At 51.9% G+C, this 22,216-nt stretch overlaps 1 protein-coding gene across 1 annotated transcript in view; it reads right to left on the reverse strand.

Annotated features, from left to right (window-relative positions):
* Positions 1-2,791: 2,791 nt before the first annotated feature.
* Positions 2,792-22,216, reverse strand: part of COPA (COPI coat complex subunit alpha) — a 33,429-nt gene continuing 14,004 nt past the window's right edge. Inside the window, exons 11-33 of the mRNA XM_065420073.1 lie at positions 21,411-21,561; positions 20,804-20,870; positions 20,305-20,380; positions 17,959-18,041; positions 16,722-16,861; positions 15,519-15,604; positions 15,101-15,239; positions 14,154-14,316; positions 13,906-14,052; positions 12,842-13,031; positions 12,477-12,572; positions 11,506-11,594; positions 11,144-11,267; positions 9,272-9,361; positions 9,065-9,174; positions 8,291-8,368; positions 7,979-8,047; positions 7,322-7,458; positions 6,403-6,589; positions 6,197-6,307; positions 5,620-5,781; positions 5,081-5,275; positions 2,792-3,582 (exon numbers count right to left, since the gene is read on the reverse strand). Of these exons, the coding sequence (XP_065276145.1) occupies positions 3,523-3,582; positions 5,081-5,275; positions 5,620-5,781; positions 6,197-6,307; positions 6,403-6,589; positions 7,322-7,458; positions 7,979-8,047; positions 8,291-8,368; positions 9,065-9,174; positions 9,272-9,361; positions 11,144-11,267; positions 11,506-11,594; positions 12,477-12,572; positions 12,842-13,031; positions 13,906-14,052; positions 14,154-14,316; positions 15,101-15,239; positions 15,519-15,604; positions 16,722-16,861; positions 17,959-18,041; positions 20,305-20,380; positions 20,804-20,870; positions 21,411-21,561 (2,750 nt within the window). The 3' untranslated portion in view covers positions 2,792-3,522. The remainder of the gene's footprint in view (positions 3,583-5,080; positions 5,276-5,619; positions 5,782-6,196; positions 6,308-6,402; positions 6,590-7,321; positions 7,459-7,978; positions 8,048-8,290; positions 8,369-9,064; positions 9,175-9,271; positions 9,362-11,143; positions 11,268-11,505; positions 11,595-12,476; positions 12,573-12,841; positions 13,032-13,905; positions 14,053-14,153; positions 14,317-15,100; positions 15,240-15,518; positions 15,605-16,721; positions 16,862-17,958; positions 18,042-20,304; positions 20,381-20,803; positions 20,871-21,410; positions 21,562-22,216) is intronic.

Genomic DNA, 22,216 nt, shown 5'->3' on the forward strand with positions numbered 1-22,216 from the left:
CTACTCAGTAGTTTTTTTTAAATCTCAAAAAGTTGGGGGGAGGTGGGGAAAGGGGGCATGGTAAGGGACCAGCATAGCTCCAGTAGTTTGAGCACCAAACTGGGAGCCAGAACTCCTGGGTCTTTTCCCTGCTGTGCCACTGCTCTTTGGGATGGGATGTCTCCCCTCTCTGCCTCAGTTTCCCCACCTGTAAAGCAGGGGGATAATGCTAATTATCCGCTTTTTGTCAAATGCTGTGAGCTCTATAGATGAACGAGCACCCTAAAAATCCAAATTCTGAGAATTATTTTAGGGATTTTATGATCATTGCGTCCGACTTCTTTAAACAAAGGAATGGGCAGGTCTGGGAGGAGGGCTGTCACGGACTCACCGACCGTGCCCACTCTTGGCCCCGTGGGGGGTGCCCCTTTCAGTGAGACAGCCCTTCTCGAGGGTCCACTCTCTCTCGGGGTCAGGCCCCTCCACCTCCTGGAGCCGCACCTCTCTGAGCCTTAGCACGTCTGTCTCTGCTGTGGGCCCCCTCAGGGAGTCCACTCGCTCGGGACCCCCGGGGCCTCCACCCCCGAAGGGGTTGATGCAACCCTGTTCTCTAGACCGGAGCGACTCTCAGCCAGCGTAACACAGGAGGGTTTATTGAGAGTTGAACACAGCACAGGAAACTCTCAGGGCCTCAGGCCTGGCCTCCCTCAGCCCAGCACATCCCAGTCTCTCTGCCTCCAGGTGGGCTCTGCCTGCTCCCCCTCTCCAGCCCAGAGCCCCACTGCTTCCCAGCTGGGCATCTGAGATCACTGGCCCCAAGCCCCGCCTCTGTCCATTGTCTTCTCTCCAGGGAAACAGGGCTGTAAACTGGGGCCTCCTCTCCTGCTTCTCCCTCTGGCTGGAACCGGCTGGGTAGGTCACAAGGGCAAATATGTAATGTTAAAGGGTAAGATAGATCAGTGCAAAACGCAGCAGCTACAGGGTCAGGAAACTAACATTAGGGTTGCAAAGGAGTTGGGGACATAACTTGCCTACTCATAAGGGATAGTCACTAAACTCTTGAGATTGGATCGGTGAAGCGCCCCCTGGTGGTGCTGTAAATCAGATCAGCAACACTGAAATTTGGGCTGTCTCCAGGCCTGAGCTGGGAGAACTTAACAAAGGAGGGACCCTAAAAGGGGAGAAAAGCTGAAAAAGTGAGGGTGAGGGTCTGAACAATACGGGGCCTTCTCAGGCGAGGGAAATGCCTGTGATTAGAGAAAGAGGGGAGAAAGTCCCACAGCAGCATGGAGATCCCTCCCCCCCAGCCCCATACCGCTGCTAGCCGTAGCTGTAAAGTCACAAACTCGGGGCCAGGTGGCCTCGAGCACATGGAAATGTGCTAGGGCATCAGCTGGGATTGTCCTGGGTGAGACTCTCCCCCCACTGCTAGAAATGTTCCAGGCTTGAGCGACATTAGCAATCTTACACTTCCTGTTCAAACGGTCCTGAACAGAGGTTACAACAGCTCAGAATCTGGAAACTCAACCCGCTCCACACCCGTGTACGGGCCCAGTTCGCAGCTTGGTTTTGGGAACAAGGCCACGCTGACGTCAGATATTCTGAGGCCAGAGGCGATCACTGTGATCACCGAAGTGTGACCACAGGCCAGAGAACTTCCCCCCAAAATAATTCCTAGGACAGATCTTTTAGAAAAACATCCAACCCTGATTTAAAAATCAGTAATAGTGACTCCGCCACCACCCTTGGTAAATTGTTCCACTGGTTAATTACTCACACTTAATAATTTACGCCTTATTTCCAGTCTGAATTTGTCTAGCTTCCACTTCCAGCCATTGGCTCACGTTAGACCTTTCTCTCTAGACTGAAGAGCCCGTTTATTAAACATTTGCTCCCCCTGAGGGTACTTCTAGATTGTGATCATGTCACTCCTTCACCTTCTCTTTGTTAAACTAAGTAGATTGAGCTCCTTGAGTCTATCACTATAACTAGCGCGCACAGATTTAGAGCAGGTGGGGGAGGATATGCCATACAGTGCTTTGCCCATCCTCTCTCAAGGACACCAGTGGCTGGGGTAGGGAGCAGCTGCTGTTTCCGAAGAGATGCAAGTATGGTTAGCGGTCACATTAGATTATCAGAACACTCCCTTTCTGGCCTTAAAGGGAGTTATTCCAAAATAGCTATTCCTGATACGTTCTGGAACAAGAGCACCCACACCTGGAGTTCATCAGGAATAATCTGCTTTGAATTCACCCTCCCTTAGTCTGGATTAATTTTCATGTGTAGACACACCCAAAATCTATATTAAAAACAAACTGGGAAAGGCACCATTCTGACCATGGGAGCGCCAGCACAGAGGGTCAAGCCCAGAACTTCTGGCTGACCTAGAACCTCAAGTTTTCCATGCCTCATTCCCCACACATTAAATAAACCCAACTCGGCCCTTCACAGATGCTTTCCCCTCTTGACCTTCAAGCTGCAAGGCCGTCACTGAGCCGTATTCCCTACCCCGTCCCTCCAGGTCATTAGACCCTGTTCAGGGCAAACACCAGAAGCAACTAGGCCTGAGGAAGGGCCTTCCCATTTCTTACGGGAAAATCTTCCGTATTTCCCAGTGAATCAGGAGTTCTGCTCTCTCTAAAGCAAAGCCTCAATGCTTGATGAGCGTGACTGTCCCTTTAAAGCCCACGGACGCAGCACTCTGTAGTAAAGAGAAGGGCAGCCCCACCGCTTACATCACTCCACAAAGGAAGCTGGAACAACCAGCCCATTGTAGGCTCTGTCCGAACAGCTGAACCAGTGGAAGGGGGAGTCCGCTCGGTTAATTCACTTTATTAACATGAAAAGGAGACAACATTGGGAAAAGCTGCTAAGGACAAAAATCAACCAAAGCGCTGGGATTGCAAGCCACTTCCCCGCTCCCGTTAGGGAAGGGACCCAAAGCCCGTGAGCCTCCTTGGATCAGGACTCGACTGCCCGTAGGACAAACTCTCGATTCTCCCCAGGGCCATGCTTAACTTGAACCAGGCTGCTTTTCCTCCTCCCCAAGCCAAGCTGGGTTCTCAGAGCCCTGGTTCTGCATCACTGTCCAGGAGGGATGGGATCTGTGACTGGAGAAGGGGTGGGTGTGTGTGTGTGTCTGTGTGTGTGTCTGTGTCTGTCTGTCTCTGGTCACAACAAAGGCTCTTGGGCAGAGGGAACGTTCTCTTCTGATGAGGGCGATGCTGCCTCCAGTTAACAGGGGGTGAATGTCACATGAACTGCACCTCATGACAGGATCCCATGTTATTACTTGTTGCGCTCAGGGGAGGGGGCGGGAGTTTCACCAGGGCTTGCCAACTGTGGCGTGGGAGGGAAGAGCAGATCTCACAAACTGCACACTTCACAGCAATGGTGCAAAGGATCCAGGGGCAGCGGTTCAATTAAGAGCTGGAACGAAGGAAAGGAGAAGCAGAAGCAAGATGACGGTTTCAGGGTCGCAGGACTGAAGGTCTAGCCAGAGGGAAGCGGGAAGTTCCCGTCTCCCCAGCCTGGGGCAGGGCCTCAGCGGAACTGGAGTGGGCTGATTCGCAGCCCAATGACGTCTTTGCCGATCTCTGTCACCTGGAGAATAAAAGGGAGGCGGTTAATGGTTAACAGCAACACACGCTTGGGGTTCCAGGACACGCTGCAGGGACTGACTGTGCTGGGATGGACGGAGACAGCTCGAGAACCTCATCTCAACCCCATGCAGCTGTGCCACCCAGCCTCCTCCTAGAGCCCAGAATCCTAGTCCAAATGGCACCAACGGGACCAGGATCCAGCCCTATGTGCATTACAGAGAACTGCTGGCACAGTTCTCCTGGCCTGCCCCCGGACGATGGCTGCAACCAGCAGCGTTTTAAAATGAAGAACTGAGCAGGAGGCTCAGTCTAGAGCGACCCACAGGGCTCGAGAAAGGCCAGACCCAGTTGTGCTTTGATTTGTAGGACGTGCTGCTGCCGCTGCTGTTCTGAAAGGTCTCTCAATGAAAAGAAAGATGAACTGCCCAGCTGGTAGCTGAGGCAGGCGCATGCACACCCTGGGCTGCTCAAGTCACTCCTCAGAGACAAACGGGCGCTCTCCCACCAGCAGCTCCAGGCACTTGTGGTCACACGCTCCTATGGCACCCCTAGACCAAGCTCAGCCCATCCTGTGTCTGTCCCTAATCTGAAGGCGCCCCAGACTGCGAGTGGCAGGGACACACTGCAGGGCTTTGCCTCCTAATCGGGGACACTCACACTCAGCTGAGGGTAACCCATGCGGCCTATTAGCGAGGGGATTTCACTGCAGCACCAGCCACCCTGCACAGTCCTTATCCCCAAGGAGCTGTCAGCGCTTCCCCAACTTCCTCACACTGCACCACTCCAACGGGGGGGGGGGGGGGGAGGGGAGGGAGAGAGGCGGCAGCATGGAGTACAAGGGGGATGGTGTGTTTGGGACAGACCCCAGGGCAAACACCAGCTCTTCAAGTGCCAGGCAGTCATTACAACCCTTGCAGAGCAAATGGGAGCTGGGTGATAAAGGTCTCACCAAGCCCCCACTCAGCTCAGATCCCCCCGCCCTGGGAAGGATGAAGGGCTGAGTTGAACCTGCTAGGATAAGAACCTGGGGTTCCAGGGATTCTTGATATTTCAACCCCGAGGCCTGAACCACTGATGTTCCCTCCTGCTTATGAGGGCATGTCTATACTACGCGCTGGATCGGCGGGTAGTGATCGATCTAATCGCGTCTAGTGTAGACGTGATAAAATCAATCCCCGATCACTCTGCTGTGGACTCCGGAACTCCACCGCGGCGAGAGGCGGAAGCGGAGTCGACAGGGGAGCGGCAGCAGTCGACTCGCCGCTGTCCTCACGGCCAGGTAAATCGACCTAAGATATGCAGACTTCAGCTATGCTATTCACGTAGCGTATCTTAAGTCGACACCTCCCCCCCTCCCCCCAGTGTAGACCTAGCCTGAGTCACCCTCCTGCCCTCAAGGGAAACATTTACAGAGAGCATTAGGCAGGGAGCATTCGTCAGGAGGAGCCAAGGACCAGAGGTGGGGGAGGAGGAGCTGCCCCCACAAGCGGTGCCCTTACCGTGGTGACTCGGCAGATCTGTCCCCGGAACTCGGGGCAGTAGCAGGCGCCGCTGAGCGGGCACTTCTCCACCGGCTTGCCGCGGTAGATGGGCCGGTAGGAGGCGGCGCAGATGTCGAAGGGGTTGTGCATGTCGTAGTTGAGCTGGTAGGTGTCGGTGGGGTTCTTCTCGCAGGCGGACAGGATCTTGCGTGTCTAAGGAGGGAAGGGGAAGCATGAATGGAGAGCCAGCTGTGGAGCATGCAGGGCAAGAGCTTTGGAATACGGAACGGCTCCAACCGGACCACATCGCTCTGCTTTACACACCAGGAAACCCCACACAGCCTTTAGGGCAGGGAAACATCCTTCCCTCCAGGCACAGACTGCCTGCCTACGACATACATCCACCGCCCCAGCTGAGACACCTGCCCCAACCCCCAGCTCACTGCTTCCCACTGCATGGCCTCCCCTGCCCACCTTTGCCCTGCTCAGCCTGGTCCCAAGGGGAGTGAAGGGACCTGAGCACCCCAGTCCCCCCTCACTGTGCCCTGCACACTTACCTGCTGCGACACTTCGGGCTTGGGGCCCAGCTCCAGGAGCCGGCGAGCGAAGGTGGCGGCTGTCTTGAAGTTTTTGAGCTTAAAGAAGAGATTGAGGGCGGTGCGCAGCACAAGGATCATGTGGACGGGCTGCAGGTTGGAGTGGGTGAAGTAGGCTGCCATCTGCGTTGGGGGAAGCCGGGGAGAGAGAACACCATCACTAGGGGGCAGCGTTTGCCAATTACCTCGTGGAGCAAAGATAGAGTTGCATCTTGGGAGGCGACCCCACCCTAGCACAATGCAGTCTGGCTGCTAGAGGGAGCAGGACAAACCCAGCGGGGTGGAGCTGCAGCGGGACAAGCCGGCCTCAGGCTGACAATCAGTGCTGTTGATGGTATGGGAGGCGGGTTAGTATAAGGCCTGCTTCACAGATAGGGAAACTGAGGCCCGGTGACTCGCCCCAGGCCACCCGGGGAATCCGCGAGAGGGACTGGGCATTGAATTGAGGATTCCTAGTCTCCTATCACCACTAGCCCATTCTCTCCCAGAGCCAGGAACAGAGCCTAGGAGTCCTGGCCATGATAACTGGAGTGCATACCTCGCAGGTGCGTTTTTGCTGCTCCAGGGTCTCTTTGGGGAGCTTCTTCCTCTCGATCTCCATCGACAGCCCCACGATGTACTCTCGGCAGATGGCGATCAGCTGCTGGGCCTGTGACGAGAAGAGAGAGAGAGAGAGTCAGGCACCATTCGCCCGCGGCTCCTGAGAGGGAAGGGAATGGGAGCCGGAAGAGAGGTGCCCCTCACCTCAGCGATCTCCTGCTTGTTATCCACCACCAGCAGCGGCACGCTCAGCAGGATGGCGCGGAACTTTTCCACCGCCTCCTCAAACTTGCCAGCTGTGGTGAGCTGGTAGCAGACTTGCAGGCGCTGGATCAGGTCATTGAGCTTCAGGCCGACGACCGGGAGGGCATTCTTCAACCCGGCGTCCTTCCTGGAGGTGCGGGAAGGGGCGGGAGCTTCAGTGAGAAACTGGGAACCAGGAGGCCAGCTGGACCCCGGAGGGAATGGGGGGGGCAAGGTTACCCTGATGGGCCATCTGCACTACAACCAGTCAGTGACACACTGGCCTGGCTGAACTAGGTCCACACTGCAGCTCCTTGGCCATCACAGCTGTGTGGCAACCACGGAGGGGTCGCCAAGCCTCCCCTGCTGCCTGACTGGTGCATGCTGGGAAAAGCTGGGTCGCTATCCCATAATGACTCAGCTACCCCTACAGAGGACGTACTTCCAAATGCTCAAAGCTCGGCCAGAAGAAACCAGCAGCAGGCGGCAGGGGAGCGCTAACCCCACCTGCCTCACCCTGTTTAAGCTCTAACAAGGGGAGCCGGGTGACAAAGTCCTTCCCGTCATTAGAAAACTGCCCCGGGATGGAATTCTCCCTAGAACTTGTGCTATCAACAGAGGGGCCGGTCCCAGATCCACTCAAGAGCCATTAACACTGAGCCGTTTAAAAAACGATTCAACGTTTGCTTGTTTACGGCAGGGGAAAGGGAAGGCGACACCAGGCAGGGACTGTTTTGTGTTTGAACATGACTTGCACATCGGGAGCTAACCTGCAGGTAACTAGAACCACCACCCCTCCAACCAGCAGCATCCAGGGAAGAGTCAGGGGAAATGGCAGACAGGCCTGAAGGGAGAGGCCGGATTCCGCCCCGTTGCTCACCAGTTACGATGTGGATATCCATACATGGCGGGGAGGCAGGGAAGTGCTTGGTAGGTGGTTCGGCCCCGGGCATAGGTTTGCAGGAACAGCTGCTTGTAGGGGCCAAAAGTAGTCACTCCCACCTGGTCGTGGAGGAGCTGAAGAGAAAGAAGGGAAGCACCACACTTATAGGCTGCTCACTGCGTAGGAGCAGCTCCAACCCCGCCCACAGCCTAGACTGGGATCTCATCCTGCGCAGACATTAGCCCCCCAGCCTATTAGAACTTCTCCTTTGTACCTGCGGAACATGAAGCCCAGGGAGGAGAAGTGACTTGTCCAAGCAGACACAGTGAGTCTGCGACAGAGACTGAAAGAGAACCCAGGCACCCTGAGCTTTAGCGGAGAAACTCTCCAATTCCTTAGTGAGGTTAACCCAGTATTGCCAGGCAGCCACAGGAAGGCAGTGGGATGGAGCTCCAGAGCACTGGGGAGGGATTTGGCCACATCTCCCCATTAACATCTGACCCCGAGAAGGCACCTCTAACTCTGTCCTTCAAACTGAACAGCATGGGGCATGAGACTGCTGCATAATCTGCCTCTGCCCAACTACCACTCGCTGGAAGAGGTCACGAACAGGAGGGGGAGAGGGGACCTCTGGGACTCTCCAGCGTAACTTACCCGCATGGCTGTCTCAAAGGAACCACCCAGGATGTGATCAACAGGCAGCTGGGAATTGTTACACCAGACCTAAGGGAGAGGAGGAAATATATTACAAGAGGGACTGCTGGGGGGGGTCACGCCTGTCCAATGCTCACGTCCCATTCAACACCAGCAGCAGGGCTCCAGCCACTTCTCCCAACAAGGCACCACCAGTTCCTGATGCTGATAATTAACCAGCGCAGGAAGGTGAGCAGGAGGGACCCGACCAGGAAAGGCAGGTACCGGAGGGAGAAGGTTTCAGAGCAAGGCACGGCGGGTTTGTCCCGTTACCTGAGCTGGGCTGGTGCCCTTGGTGGGTGGCACAAAGAATCCATCCTCGGCTCCTCCTGCCGGGCCAGCAGGGACATCCTAGGGGAGCAAACGGGGGCACTGATTAGCTTGTCAATGCCGTGCTGGTGACTGACAGCTCTGCAGCCTGGCACCGCACGGTGAAAGATCACCCCTGGGCTGCCCTGCCAATGTGCTTCAGCCTTAACCTCAAGCATCACTTCTAAATGGAGAGAGGGGAGGTTAGCCTCCGTGGCCCATTCAATCTTTGGCCTCGGCTGAAACTGCCAAGAAGGGGACAGCTGGGGCACGGGCTAGTCTGACACCCCTCCATGCATTTCATAGGCCAAACAGCCATCAGGACACAACCACCAGAGCCCAGTGCCACCAAATCTTGGCTTTCACCTAAAACAGATGGATTTCGGGGGGGGGGGAGGAGGGGGATGGAGAAAAGGGCAGGAGGAGGAGAAACCAGTGTGAACAAAGTGTGAAGCCATGTGGTGATGCTACAGGCAGCCTGATACAGTAGCTCAAGAGTGTGAACTGTCCCATACATCACAATGAGGCATTGGGTTTCAGAGCCAATGACAACAATTTAACTGTTGACACTAACCCTTTCACTGCTGATCACTTCAGCAGAAACATCCCACCCAGATCATGTTCGTGTGGCCTCCGATTCTTCTCCTGGCTTTCCCAGCACCCATCCCTCTTTCTTAAGGGCCACTGCAACTCGGCTACTTAAGGCTCCCAATTCCTCCTGATCCCCCAGCTCCCTACCAGTTCAGGGGGAAGGTCCAAATCCTCTTCAACTTCCCATCCGCCTCCTTCCTCCTGTCCTTTACCAAGGGTTTCGTCTCCAAAGCCTTCCCCGGCATCCACAAAGCCATCTGCACGTTACAACAGAACCACAGTCAGAACTTTGCTGGAGAGGAGAGAGACCCCCCACACACTCCCCGGCATTAAGGGCTGCTCATGTGTTCTCACCTTCATCCAGCTGCAGCTCAGCATCCTCTCCCCAGCCTTCGGTGCCAACCGTGTCAATATCAATATCAGCAGCCAACGCCCCTCCTTTGCCTAGGGAAAGGGACAGGATCACTCATTCATCTCCCTTCAAGAGGGCCAGATACACCTCTACCCTGATATAACGCTGTCCTCGGGAGCCAAAAAATCTTACCGCGTTATAGGTGGAACCGCGTTATATCGAACTTGCTTTGATCCGCCGGAGTGCGCAGCCCTGCCCCCCCGGAGTGCTGCTTTACTGCGTTATATCCGAATTCATGTTATACCGGGTCGCGTTATATTGGTGTATTAGGAAGAACAGGCATTACGCTGGCCCATCACACCCCAGCTCCTATTGTCACAGATCTGTGCCGCATTCAAGGCCAAAGACATTTGAAGCATAGGTGAATTGCATCCAGGGGATTTCCTGGGAACGGTTTAAATGTCATCTTTAACAGGGTACCAGCCTCCACCAGAAGCCCGTGAGAAGCTGGAGGTTTAACAGCTGGGCTGCTGGAGTCCCGAGGGGGAATTAAAGCATGCCTAGCCCAGCTCAATTAGAGTCGGTTCTGCTGCGATTAATTGGGCCTGCAAATTTACCCCGATGAGGAGAGTGAGTGAAAATTCGTAACATGTCACAATAACCTATCACAGCAAATGTTGATGGGAAACGGTGCAATAGCCAGCCAGCCAGACTGACTGAAGCAGGCCAAACTAAAAAGGCCTGGACTGTGTTGGGATCACGCCTGGTAAACAAGAACAGCGTGAGACCGGAAATCAATGAATCAAAATAGATGCGTTGGAAATGAGGTCTAAAGGGTGGACAAAATATGAAGGGACAGGCTATTCCACTACTGCTCCCTTTTGGGGTCCTGACAAAAAAAGACTCTGGGAGGAAAGCTGCTACCACAGTGCTGGCTGGCTGACAGATGAGAGAAGGGGAAGGAGGGACCCAGACCTTCTCTGTGCTAATCCTGAGAGACGTCTTGACCAGACCAGGCCAGAGAGCGAGCCCGATGACACTGCCACCCTCTAAATCCCAAAGACCACCTGGGATGGGAAACTTTCTCTTCCCCTCCACAAATGCATCCTTTCCCTACCCTTCTCTCCCTTATTTCTTCTCTTTCCCATCTCTCTCCTTTTTCCTTCTGTCTGATAAGAATCTGGCTTAGCCGGCCAAGACTGCATATTTTGCAGCACTGCTGTAAGCTTGTGCCCAGAGAAGCAGATAACAGCAATGCCTAAACAGCCCCATGCGGATAGACGTTTGCTAGGTCTCAGAGTGACTAATAAGACCATGTGCTGTTCCTGTGTTTTTCCAGCAGTGAGGTTGCAAGTCCAAGTCAATACTAGAGACAGATGCTGCATTTTCTATCTTTGCTGTTCTTTTCTCTCCCCTCGTGTGTGCGTTCTTGTCTTGTCTTTTAGGAACCAGGACCAGACTTTAACAGCAGCAACAATGACAACTCCAGCCCATCTCAACTAACTTCTCTTTTCCCCAAAAGGACAGTTATTACCGCCTTTACCACCATCTCAGAGACTGTCAAATGGGGTTTCTTTCTAAAACCTCTCTCCAGCTAAGGGGAAAGGGAACAAGGAATGTTCAAATGAAAGCCTCACTTAATCCTGGTCATTTCCAAGGCTTTAACTCTTTTCCGAATCTTTAATACAAAGTTACAAGAATGTTTAATAACGTGCCTGCCATGGCACTACGCAGGCTGAGGTCTGTATAGCAAACCCCAGACCTTGTTTAACCCCGTTTAATATTGGACAGTGACTGTGTCCTGTTCACACCTTGGACTATTTGGGCCCATTCCATCTATATTAATACAACCGTTCCCAAGTAGGCAACGCTACCTTTGCTAGCAATTGTTCCTTCAAAGAATCCCTTGGAGACAGTGAGCAATGGCCAGTTAGTGTCCAGAGGCATGATGGCGGCAGGGGGCTGGAGCAGCTTTGCATTGGGGTCAATGTCTGGAATCTGAAAAGAGAGAGATCCATAACTACAGACCATGGAAAGAAAACCCTCGGCTTAGCCTCCCCTCCATGTAATGCAAGGTGCTGGTCTCCGCCCTGGCTGGAGAGGGGGCTCCTTCCTTCAGGGTGGGTGTCAACTAAAGCCTCGACCTCATCAGCCCCAGTGCTAACTCCCACTGCGATCCTCTCCTCTTCCGGATGGAGCCTGTGACCAGGCAGGAAGCAATAGCTGATCAACTAACCGTTTCCTTTTCTGGGTCAAACGTCTCCTTCAGACTCTCGGCTTCTTCATCCAAGCCATGGGTTGCAGCTGTGAGATAGGCCAGGGACTCTGAAAAGACACATAACACATATGGCAGATGGATACATCATCTGTAGGGCCCTGCGTAAATCATCATTTTAAAAAAAAAAAATTTAAAGAAATGTCATGACTGTGTAAATGTAAAGTATTGAATTTCACGGAGTTTGCACAGAATGAATTTTACAAGCAAGTTTAGTCAATTTCAAGGAAAACATCTTTAAAAGATGACGGTTTGGGGGCATAGTCACAGATTCTGTGCCCTCTGTGAAATCGTGAGTCACACAAGACACTCAAAATGTGTCAGATACTCCATATGCCATACACATGAACTGCTTGGAAGGACAGGGGACTTCCTATACCAGGTCTCTAGGCCTTGCTGAGATGAAAGTAAGATTGGCAGCATATACAGAGGCCCATCAGCTCCCACAGGCATCACAGGAGGAGGTTGTGGGGTCAAGGAAGAAGGATGGACTGTTTTCTAGTAGTCAAAGCAGGTGATCAGGAGTCCCAGGACTATTGGTAGCTCTGTCACTAATTGTTGTGAGACTTTAGATAATGCACATCCTGTCTCTGTGCCTCAGTTTGTCTCTGAAAAGTGAGGGCCATAATGCTGAGCTGCCTCCAGGGGGCACTGTGAGGGTTAACATTTGGAAAATGCTTTGAGGAACTTGGCTGAATAGCAGATGGGGAAAGTGTTGCGATCCAAGCATCCCAAACGAACAGCCATACAGTGGGGTCACACCCAGCCGCGATGCAGCAGCTAAACCTCTTCCTGGCCCCCCTTTAGCTGTGGTTCTGGACACTTAAGTGGGAGGCAAAGCAAAGATGCAGGAATTGACATTTACGGGATCTTTCCTGCCGTCCCCCAACCCACAGGGCAGCGGCATAAGATGCTGGCGCTGCGATACTCACTCTGCCCGCAGTTCTTCAGGATCCTCACCCTCTCTGCTACATCTCCGAGGTACAGAGCGTTCTGATAGTGGCCACTCATGTCTTTACGGATCTCCGCTAAACCAGAAGACGAGATAGAAACAGTCACCACCCCTCTGCAGTTCTCAGCCTCCTCTACGAGCTGCCCCTTCTCCCCTCTCTCAGGGTGTCACTTGGCGCCATTATTAATTAATTCTTCTTATTATTCTTTATTTGTATTGCAACAACATCTAGGAACCCCCCAGTCACGGACCAGGATCCCACTGTGCTAGGTGCTGTACGAACACAACAAAAAGACCGCCGCTGCCTCGAGGGGCTGACGTTCTAACCCCCGTCCCGGGACTCACCTATCTTCATCATCTTGCGGAGCTTCTCCAGGTTGCCCGTGATGAGGTACAGGAAGGAGAGCCTGTCGAAATTCTTGGTGCGCTGGTAGCACATCTCCACGATCTGATGGTTTCCCTGCAGCAAGGCCACCTCCCCCAGCTTCTCCCAGCAATTCTTGTCATCCAGAGCCTTGGCTGCCTCCAGGGCGATCTAACAGAGCGCGGCAGACACGGGCACAGGTGTGAGAGCAGGGGTGGAAGGATGGTCAGGCAGATGCTGGCCTGGGACTCTGGAGACCCGGGCTCAGCTCCCTGCTCCACCGAAGATGTTCCGTGTGACCTTGGGCAAGTCTCTCTGTGCCTCAGTTCCCATCTGTACAATGGGGATAACAGCACTGCCCTGCCTCACAAGGGTGTTATGGGGATACTTTAAAGACCGACTCGGTGAGACTCTCAGATACCTGTGACAGACAGTTGCTCCCTACAGCTCTGATCCAGCTGCATTATAAGGAAATAAAGCAGACACATCTCTGTCCTGGCCCACTCCCCACATGTGGACTTTACCATCACTCTCAACCACAGCTCCAAACAAGCTGCAATCTGATTTTGGTTCCCCTTCAGGCTCTCCATATGGTCTGGGCCTCCAATCACACCCTGATCTAGCTAAGTTCACTGCAGATCCACAGGCCCACCAAACCTTGTGCCCAAGAGCGGGGACCTTCAGTTAATTCACATTCAATGGATTTCTAACATTCCTCTTTAGTACAGAGGTGCAGCCTGGGGAAACGACAGGGCCCATCATGCACTGCTCCAAGCAAGCTTCTGTTCAGATTCAGCTGGGCCATCGCTCGCAGGGAGCTGCAGACCCTGGGGGCTGAAATCCAAGTCTTAATGATGAGGGCCAGCAGAGGCCTCAGTGTAGAATTTCAGAGGCTGTGCCTGGACTACCACACGTTATCCAGAATGCAGATGAGCCTTTCCCCACGACCACACCGTACAACCTGCCACCTGTACAGGCAGCATTACAGAGGGAGGTACCCGTGCAGATATCCCCTTCCCTGCCCCAGCGCAGGCTGGCCTCTCACCTCGATATTGCCGCACTCCAGTGCCAGGCTGAACCGGGTCTTCTCGTCCTTTACGAAATGCAGCGCCACCTCGGGGTAGCCCTTCTTCTGCAGGTAGGCGATGATGGACTGGCCCACCAGCTTGGCGTTCCTCACCATGTGCAACACCTAGACGGGAGGCAGCCAGGCAGAGGAATTGAGAATGCCGCGTGGCAGGCATTATCCTATGGCACCAGGTCGCGGAAAGATGCCATGCCCTGGCTCCTCACCTCATCATACTTCCTGTTGATCAGCGCCAGCTTGAACTTGAACTCCGTGGGGTCGATGGTGAGGACCCTGGGTCGGCATTCCCTGTCTAGACAGTACACGTTGTTCCCCTTCACACGGGTGACGTAAATAGGCAGGTCCAGAGTACGGATGATTCCATGATCCCTAAACCAGGAGACGACGTAATTGTATGTTACATAGCGTGACCCATTCTAACATCATGGGTTAGAAGGGTCTCTCCGACCAGGTCCATTAGCTTGGGAGAAGCTACAGACTCACATACCTCTGTATATGGCCTCGCCACTAGCGTGGGGTATAACAGCAAGCCCCAGTCTAGGGAACAGGCCTCCACAAGGCCGGTGTCAACAAGAAAGAAATGAAAAGGTACAGGTGCACTCAAAGGCTAGGCTGCGGGACTGCCTCACCCTACGGATCGCAGAACAGACTTGGAATCCAGTGTTGGGAAAAGAAAAAGAGCAAATTCCTGTTCAGCCTGAAAAGCTATTTAGGTTCTCCCAAGCTAGCAGTGAGCTAGCCTTTATTTGATAGTTCCACCTGCTAGGATGGGAGCTGATATGATCAAGGCAAGTTAATTTTGCACAGTGGCTTCAATAAACTCCACCCCCATGAAAACACAAGAGGGGAAGAGCGAGGAGAGGCTTTTAGCTGTGGTGTTGAGAGAGGGAGATGCACCCACCCTGGGGAGTTGCATGGAAGAACAGAGAGGAGGATGTTGCTACAGAGGGAGGGTCCCCAGGGGGTTGTTCCTGACAGCAGGAGGTGCAGAGCAGAAGGCTCACATACCCAAACCCAGCAGCTGAGGCGCAGCCCAATATCGAACCAAGCCCAGCCACATTTGGCGAGGGGGTTGCGCCAAGGACAGGTCCTTCAGAGAGTGATTTCAAGACACACACCCTTGACTCTTGAGCCCTGCAAGTGACAGACTCACCCTGTGGTGACGGCGTATTTGATGTGGTTGCTGGTGGTGTAGATGAAGACACCGCTCTCATCCCAGGCGCCACTCTTGACGCGGATATTCTCATGGATGTTACACAGGGACTCCAGCTTCCTGTTGCAGATCATGATGGCTGGAGAGGAGGAGGAAGTCCAGAACACCGTCAGGGTTACAGAATTCCTGCTCATTGTGTCGGCCTCAGAGGGCTTGTCTAGACAGCAAATTACTGCGCGGCAAAGCAGGGTGTGAATCTACAGCGCACCAGCTGGCCGTGCCATGACCTCCCGCATGGGCACTGCTACAGCGCACTAGGTCCCGGCGTGTGGCTCGGTGTACTAAAGAGCACACAGCTGAGAGCCGGCAGAGCTGCTGAAAACGCTAAATGGGTGTAAGTAGGAAGAAGGTACCTTACCATGCTTAGCTAGCAGAGCCACATGGGACATGTCAGCTGACCAGATGACATACTTCACCTTGGAGATCTTCACGGTAGCCTGGGTTCTGCAGGGGGAGACAGGATTCCTATACGGGCCTCTTTCAGGGAGACTGTCCCCATGTTCCTCACCAACTAAAAGAGCTTTGTTATCTCTATTGACTCCCACTCCCAAGAACTCTGGGGCTTGATTCTCAGATACCCTAAGGCCCTTTTACACCATTCTGGCACTGTAAAGTGGCATGAAAGTGAGCCTAAATGAAATTTACACTGCCAGACTAGTGTGGAGGGGCCATAGCATATCGGAGAATTGGATCCTCTGGAGTCTATCCTAGCCAGGAGAAGTCTCCCGAAAGCAACACAGGCTGAGATATGTAAAGTGACAACTTACTTTAAGCCCAAAATTCAGGTTTTATTTTCAGAGGCAGATTTTACAGAACACAGAAAAGAGTTTCCCATGCAACTTTTGTTTCAATACAACTTGATGCAAGCCTTCTCGCCGTGCTAGAAACCCAGAGGCACCAGTCTTGGGACAGCATATGAGAACCAGGAAGTGAAATGGACCAGGCTAGTTTCAATGCACAACATTAAGTAAATCTATTTGTAAATGCTTCAGTATTATTAATCTGGGATTCTAAAGTCACTGGTCGCATACAAGGATGTTTAAAAGGCATAGTTTGTATATCAGCAGGGCCCTTTAAAAGATGAACCAGACGCAGCAGCACTGACAAATATACTGTAGTGACCAATCCTGCACTGGATTAGGGATTTGGCCAGATGCATGATCAGTGCAAAGTGCTATCACATTCTGAGGTGGGAGCATTTCACACTCACGTTGAACTTGTGTAAATGATGTCACAAGGCAACAGAGAGTCAGGGCCCTGACCTACACCAATGAGTCTTTTCCTTTGCCAGTCTCTAGGATTCTGTAGTTGTAGTGATGGACAAGGGGGACCATGCCCATTTTTCCCTGCGAAAGACGACAATGCCTGCAGAATAAATTGCACCATGGCTACGTTTATACTTTGCTCCTCGTAACAGCTATTAGCTGGGATTTGGATCAATCTGACACAGTTTGCAGCTGACGCTAGGTTTCGGAGCGTATTAATAGCCATGGTCTGTCCCCAAAAGGCACACGTTGGCAGGATTACAACATGAAATCTCTCCCAGCAGGTGGGACCTTACCGTTTCTGTTGCACATCAAAGAGGGTGATTGAGTCTGCATCCCTGAGTAACAGGTTCCCAGTGCCAGCATAGAAAATCTCATCACAGTTCGGGACCTGCACTTTCTTGGTAATCTCATTCTTCAGGTTCTTGATTAGGATCTGTCGTGCATGCGGGGAGGGAGAAATCAAGAGAGAGGGTTAGATAGGAAGAACCAAAAGATTTCCCTTCCACAGTGAAAATCAAGTCTAAACACCAAATTGCTCTCTTCACTGTTTTAAAAGAGAATATTTGGGGAAGAGTTGTCTAGCACTTACAGCAGAAGTCGGGAAGAGGGCCGGGGGAGATTTCTCGTCCCCTAGTAAAAGCCAGGAGGGTCTGGAGTGGGAGCAGGGGAAGAAAGGGAGATCCTTCTTCCTTACAACAGCAAAGGGGTTTGTTTGTTGCATGGGGAAAGGAAGCGTTCAAATGTATCGACACTTAGTAGCTAGAGGCCCAATGAAAAATGGAGCCCACAAAGCATGATCAATGGTCCATATGCTGGTAGGGATCCTACCCAACCTCTGCTTTGACAGGGTGGAGAGGAGCTGTTTTTTTCTGTTCTCACTGTGCCGTATCGGGGGAGGGAGAAAACACCACACCCTCCATATCTTTTTGACTAGTGAAGTTCAACCTTCTGGTAAGATTTCCAAGCACTGTGCGTGAGAGGGTGTATGGGTGGAAAGATACAGTGGAGAAAAAGTAGAGAGCTCAGTGTAGGGAGAGAAACAGAACTAAAGGGTTGGAGGAAGAGAGAGGAAGCAGTAGACACTGAAGAGGCCAATCCAAGGAAAGAAATCAGAGAACGAAGCCAGGAAGGAAGGAAGGAACAAAACTGAGAGATGTAGCAAGCTTTCAACATCTACTCACCGAAAGCAGCCTGACAATGATACAACAGAAACTAAACAGTATACAACTATTTTATTTAAACTGCAAGAGGTGTCCATGGCAGCATAAGTATTTTTCACCATGGCTAGTTGGTGTTGGTGAACATTAAAAAAAAGAAAGGACGAAAACTGTTTTCATTAGTTTAAATTTCATTTCTATATTAAGCTTCCTTTTTACCTAACTTCAGAGCCAGATCTTCCCGACAGCGCCCCACCAATACACTTGAACCGACAACAATCTGATGAACCGTTTCTATGTCCCCCCCTCCGTGCGCACACCCTTTCAAATAAAACACAGTTAAAAAGACGACCCTGATGAGCGTGGCCCTTACCGAATGCATGCGATCCAGGACTGCAAAGCGGTTGCGAGCTACCCACACAGCTGTCAGCCCAGAGGAACGCTTCCCTTCCGGGGCTGGGAAGAGCAAAACACAGGCAGCGAATAAAACCTCTGGCAGGCTCGTATGGCAACACATTAGTCAGTCTTGTTTGATTCCATCTTGGCTGTGTTGGATCAGCTGCTTCCTACTAACTCAAATTTAACCTGAGGCTATTCACGAGATTCATTTCCTCCCCCACCACCCTTTCAGATCTCAGCATGGCCAGCGCCAGCCCTTCTCTCTAGCCAAGGCGCAAGACGAGTGGCTGCCTGCACAGCCAACGCCACTGCCTGGCGGAGAAGCAGGCCATCCTGGGTGACAGCGCATTCCATCAAACTAACGAGCAGAGCCTCACTGGCCAAACAAACTGAGAGCAGCGAGGGTCCCGGCTTCAATGTAAGCCCCCCTGCTGGGGCTACCCAGCATAACGAGCTGGAGGCGAACGAATGCACTTTCCCTAGCGTGCAGCTGCTCCCTCGGTTTTAAAATGCTAATATGAACACAGTGCAGTGTGTGTCACACGGGCAGGGAGAGAACTGTACTGCAGGACCCGTTGCAGATGTGGTGAAGGCTTCTGCAGCAGTAATACAGATAATGTGTGCTAAGGGGCAGGGGAATAGATAACCCCGGGAGAGACCTGCTGCAGTTACAGTAAAACAAAGTGATTGTCCCACTCTTTAGCTCCCAGACTCTTTCCTCGTCACCACCACCACTACTCATGATAATTGTGTGTTAAAGGAAATGCGCTAAAGATATCGGAGATCCAGACAGTCACAACTGTCAATGAGACCTTACCGATCATGCTTGTGACAGGTCAGTGCCCCAATGAGGGGGAAAGGGAATCAAGTCTCATGTACTCCACACTGTGAGTTCTTGTAGTTAAGAACACAAGGCTGGAGACCTGGATTCTATGTCCAGCTCAGACAGGGTCTTTCCTGTGTGAACGACGGTCATATGGCTTTCTCTGAGTTTACGCATCTTTAAAGCCAGATTATTACTGGCCTCTCTGATTGGTTCACATCCGAGGAACTTCCCTCATTAATGTTCATTGTACATAGATGCTCAGATAGAAGGTGCTTGAAACATTCCTATTACCCTACATATTTTCTTTACAATAGAAGGTTGTATAATAATCTCCTCAGTGGCTGTTCATTTTCTTCCTTGGCCCAAAAGCCCAGATGTATTGACTTGGCTTTTCTCTGGGGCTTTCCCAGGGGAGCAAGCTGAGGGTGCTAAGATCAATATTGATGGTATCGCTGGGCAGGGGTTCCAGGAGACAAAAGCAGTATGGTATGAAGGATGGAATGTTACCCCAGGATGGAATGTTACATTGCGTATACGTGCTTTGGGTTTTTTTTAAAGTCAAAGGCCAAGATTTTCAAAAGTGATGAGGGAGATTTTGGGTGCCTAATTGGAGACACCTTTAAAAGGGCTTTGTTTTCAGAAAGCACTGAGCATTTGCCCTCCGAAAATCAAGCTCTTTAAAGGGGTCTCAACGTCACATGCCCAAACCCACTAGTCACTTTTGAAACTTTCAACCGAAATATGTGAAGTACCATCTGTACTGTTCAATATAGTTAATATATATTAAGGGACTAAAAAAGGCCCCTCTTTGCTTCCCATCTCTGAGATATACCAGCTGATTTTCGTGCCAGAGACAGTTCTCTCCATTAGACCTGCATAAACCAGTAAAGTTACTAATGAGTGAGCTGGATTCTAGTCTGCCTCAGACATCACCCCCAACATTGCCAGCTAAGTACTCATCCTAGAATCTTTACTGCCGTGACGACAGAGGCAGGAAGAATCCAGCTGGAGTTTCAGATCCCAAGTGGAAGGGAAAAAATGAATCATGTTTTGACTTTTAAATTGAGCAAATCTGATCTGGAATTTGCAGAGCGAGAATATGAATATTGGGCCCCAGCAGTGTCACTTTTACAGCCGCTTCTCAGAGTATAAACCCACTTTGAACACAAAGTATCTGGGTGAAATCCATCTCCACTGACAAGGCAGAGAAGCTGCCTGCTGTGTCGAAAGGGAAAATGGAAAGGTCCTAATAATTGAATTATAAAATATATATTTGCAGCTGTAAAGTTTGGGATGAACATGAATTTTTCAAGTCAATGTACCACGTGATCTAGTAAGCAGAAAGGCCTGCCAAATGACGCACGCTGCATGGGCTACAGGAAACGCAGGGAGAGAGTGCAACAAAGACTTGGAGAACAGAAGCTTTTTTACAATGGGATAGAGGAGGTGGGGGCAGGACTGAAGAAAGAAAAATGCAACACATTGAACACCTACCATCGGGGTTCTGGGAGTCTGCGTCCTTGGGGATGGTATACAGGTCATAGGTGCTGTTCTCCAGGTTACTGGCTCTCTATAGAGGGAAAAAGAAATACACACACATACAAATCAATATATATTATTTATATACACACGCCGTCTACTCACGCTTCCCTCTACAGAGAGAATTTAGTTGCAAATAATAGTGGGAAGAAGTCATCTCTCTTGAATGTTGTACAGGACACCTGGATACCAAGGTGATGGGCACCCTTTTGTGTTTATGGGAGATGGTGAGGAGATCCTTAGCTGGAAAACCCCTCACAAACCGGTCTCCAGTCTGGCAGCACACCCTGCTCATGTTCCCAGTGATGGGACTGTTCTGTAAGACGGAGGCTAACTAGCATTAGTTCTAACCAAACCCTGAAGACCTCATTCACACCCCCGGCCTCTCCAGAGACGTTTCTCTAACACAGCGCAGAGCAAATGTGGGGCAGCTTCCCTTCCGGGACTGGCTTACCGTGCAGAGCAGGACAGCATTCTCAGCTGGGTTGTACGACATGTTGAACACTGGGAACTTGGAACCACTGAAGAAGAGTCACAAAGAGAAGAGAAAGTGAACAATGGCTCACGCCCCTGTAGGATGCTGCTTGGTTTGCTGCTGATGTCCCAGAATGCATCTTCCTAGGATAGCACAGATGCCTGACGGGTCCAAGACAAGTCACTTCCTGCCCGTTTCCCAGCCCCCCAACACACATGGCACAGTTCTCAGTCCTTGGCCTCTGCAGACAACAGGGACAATTAGCATTAATGGTGACAGTGATTCACGTGAAGGACGCCCCACAAGGAACTCCACTGAGACCCATCACTTTCGTCACAGAGGTCACCGAATGGCCACTATCATTTTGGAACAGCCTAGAAGTCCAAGGCTCTATAGCCCGTTATCTACTCCCCAAGCTCTGTATCAAAGGTCACGTTTGCATTCGACTGAACAATCAGTTTGAAATCAACCTGAGGGGAAGGAGGAAGACAGTGCAGCTTGTGTATCTGCAATGGATTAACTGGGAACTCAGGGCAGCGGCGTTTATCCGAGTGCCAGGACTCTCCCGGCACACGGGCCCCCTCACCTTCTCAGCTGCATGACAGCAACATCTTTGGAGCTGTTGAAATCGAGCTGGCGCAGGAAACGGTCCTTCACGTAATACAGCATGTTCCCGTGCACCGCATAGGCAGGCCGCTCACGCTCCAGCTTGAACACGATCATGCCGCCGTCGTGGCCTGGGAAAGGAAAGACAGGAGTCATCGCCGGCTGTCACGATTCAATCCAGACAGGGTAGGGGCTAGCTGCCTTTCCTTTCTGCCTCCATAACAGAGGGGATACTCTGGATAGGGCCAGAGTATTCCCACGGGAATTCAGAGGGGCTGAACGCACACTCTGCACGACTGCATTCAACAGTCACTCGCCTTGATGGAAAGGGTGAATTCCATTCCCTACCCCATTAGCAGGTCCCCTATTTGAAGAGAGGGTCGGCCCCATCTTCCTTCCTTTAAATTAACCAGTCAAGTCAGGCCCCCGGCCTCCTCCCTGCGGACTATTCAGCACATGCCTCCAACACGGGATCCCAGACAGAGGGGTTCAGGTGACTCCATCTCCTGTGGCTATAAGAGTCAGGGCCTGGTAAGACTGGTGGATTTTATTTGTATTACTGTAGTCCCTAGAGGGCTCAGTAAATAAGGGATCAGGGCCCCATTCCTCTAAGGGCTAAACACACTCAGAGTAAGAGACAAGCTCCACCCTGAGGAGCTTCTAACTTGGTTTCTGACTAGAATCATATCCCCGCTTACATCCATTCAGAATGTCGCTGCAAAGATCATTTCCCCAGCCCCTCGCTTTGACCCCGTCACCCCTCTCTCCACAGCCCTCTGCTGGCTC

The sequence above is a fragment of the Emys orbicularis genome, chromosome 20 (genome assembly GCF_028017835.1).
Source record: "Emys orbicularis isolate rEmyOrb1 chromosome 20, rEmyOrb1.hap1, whole genome shotgun sequence".
Classification (NCBI taxonomy): Eukaryota; Metazoa; Chordata; order Testudines; family Emydidae; genus Emys; species Emys orbicularis.